This window comes from Charadrius vociferus, unplaced genomic scaffold (assembly GCF_000708025.1).
Source record: "Charadrius vociferus isolate BGI_N301 unplaced genomic scaffold, ASM70802v2 scaffold121, whole genome shotgun sequence".
Lineage (NCBI taxonomy): Eukaryota > Metazoa > Chordata > Aves > Charadriiformes > Charadriidae > Charadrius > Charadrius vociferus.
In genome coordinates, this window is record NW_009646858.1 from 719886 (window position 1) to 721428 (window position 1543).

A 1543-nucleotide genomic window follows, 5' to 3' on the forward strand; every position below is an offset into this window, starting at 1 on the left:
CCTGTCAATAAAAAAAAAAAAAAAAAAAAAAAAAAACAAACACAAAAAACCAAACACCTGCTTCATTATTTTCTAAATAAAAGACCCTTCTTTAGTTCTAGGAAAAGAAGCACAGGGATCCTGTCTCACCACACGTCTAACCCTGCCCTCCCCCGGCCACCCCATGGCCGCCCCGTTCACCCCCGCACACCACCAAGCCCTTGCTTGGCCCTTCCCCAGCCCCCCACCACCCCAAAGAGCCCCAAAGACTATTTTTGTGGCACCCAGCTGTGTCAATTACCCAGTTTTCTCTTTAGACAAGCATAATACTAAAGCTAATTAACAAAGGATGCTTTGCTGCCAGTTTGTGTCCTCATTTTCCATCGCCTTTAAAACGAAGTCTTAAATCTTTAATAAGTGCCCGTATCATTTGCTGAGCAGCACTTGGGGGCCCAGTGCCATTGAGTTCCCTCTGGAAATGAGGTCCTTAACTGAAACAGGCCAAAGCTCCTCCTGCTCACAAACACAGGCGAAGGGAAGCAGCATCGCCAACCAATACAAAGCCTCGACAATACTCCTCTTAACCCCAGACCTTCCCCACACCAGACTGCTGTGCCGGCGTTCCTCTCCCCTGCATCCAGGACCAGGATCTGTTTAGAGTTGTCTGTTCTGAAGCCATTCCAAAGCCACCCCGAGTTGTGACCAGCTTGACCTGACAGAGGCGAAGCCCCTGGCTGGAGGGTAGCAAAGCCAGATAGGATTTTGCTGGCATGAAACACAGGCATGAGGCTCCAGCATCAGGGCAAGATCTTGGTCCTGAGACCAATGCCGTAACACAGAAACTGCCAACAGAGGTCATTCTCTGGAGCAATTCAGGTATTGGTGTTCCCTCGCTAAGACCTCATTAGCAACCTAGACAAAACACAGCCTCCTCTAAGATGTTGAGTGGTTTATTCAGATTCCAAAGGTTTTGGAAAACTGATCTTATGCAAAACAAATCAGCTGAGAAAACCAAAATAAAATGGGAACACAGCAGCATTCACATTCCTAAATTAACCTAAAAATTAATTGGGTCCCATTTTATTGTGAAGTTTCCTCCTGTGAGCTGGGTTCTGAAACCTGCTTACATTCCTCATAACCCAGAGACCCGCCTGCCTTATTCTGGTGAATCCATGGCCCCTCGAGGGCTTCTCAAATCTGATCTCTTGCAAAGGTCACAGCTGCTGCTGTTACACTATCAATAGCTTCTAGCATAAAACCAAAAATTAAAACAGTTCAGAGAGAAGAATTTTTGGCTAAAAGAAAAATGACACATGGACTAGTGAGACCCAGGAGCGGGAACTGTATGGGCAGATACTGTCGCCACAAGCCCTCGCGCTGCTAATGGCATGCTTGGTAGCTTCAGCCCGCGCAGATCCACCGATGACCAAGCAAAGCCCAATGCTGAGGCCAGCCCCTTTCTCCATGGTGCCCACAGGCAGCCCTCAGCACTGTGTGGCTCCCCCAAGGCCTGCGGAGAGCAAGGCACCTCTTAGAGAGAAGAGCATTCTCAACCTTGCTGCTT

General features: G+C 48.3%; 1 protein-coding gene across 1 annotated transcript in view; it reads right to left on the bottom strand.

The window, feature by feature from the left end:
• The window catches only part of DNAH9 (dynein, axonemal, heavy chain 9), a 218965-nt gene extending 218800 nt beyond the window's left edge, over positions 1 to 165 (bottom strand). Inside the window, exon 1 of the mRNA XM_009894355.1 lies at positions 130 to 165. Coding sequence (XP_009892657.1) covers positions 130 to 165 — 36 coding nt within the window. The remainder of the gene's footprint in view (positions 1 to 129) is intronic.
• Between the last annotated feature and the right edge of the window lie 1378 nt (positions 166 to 1543).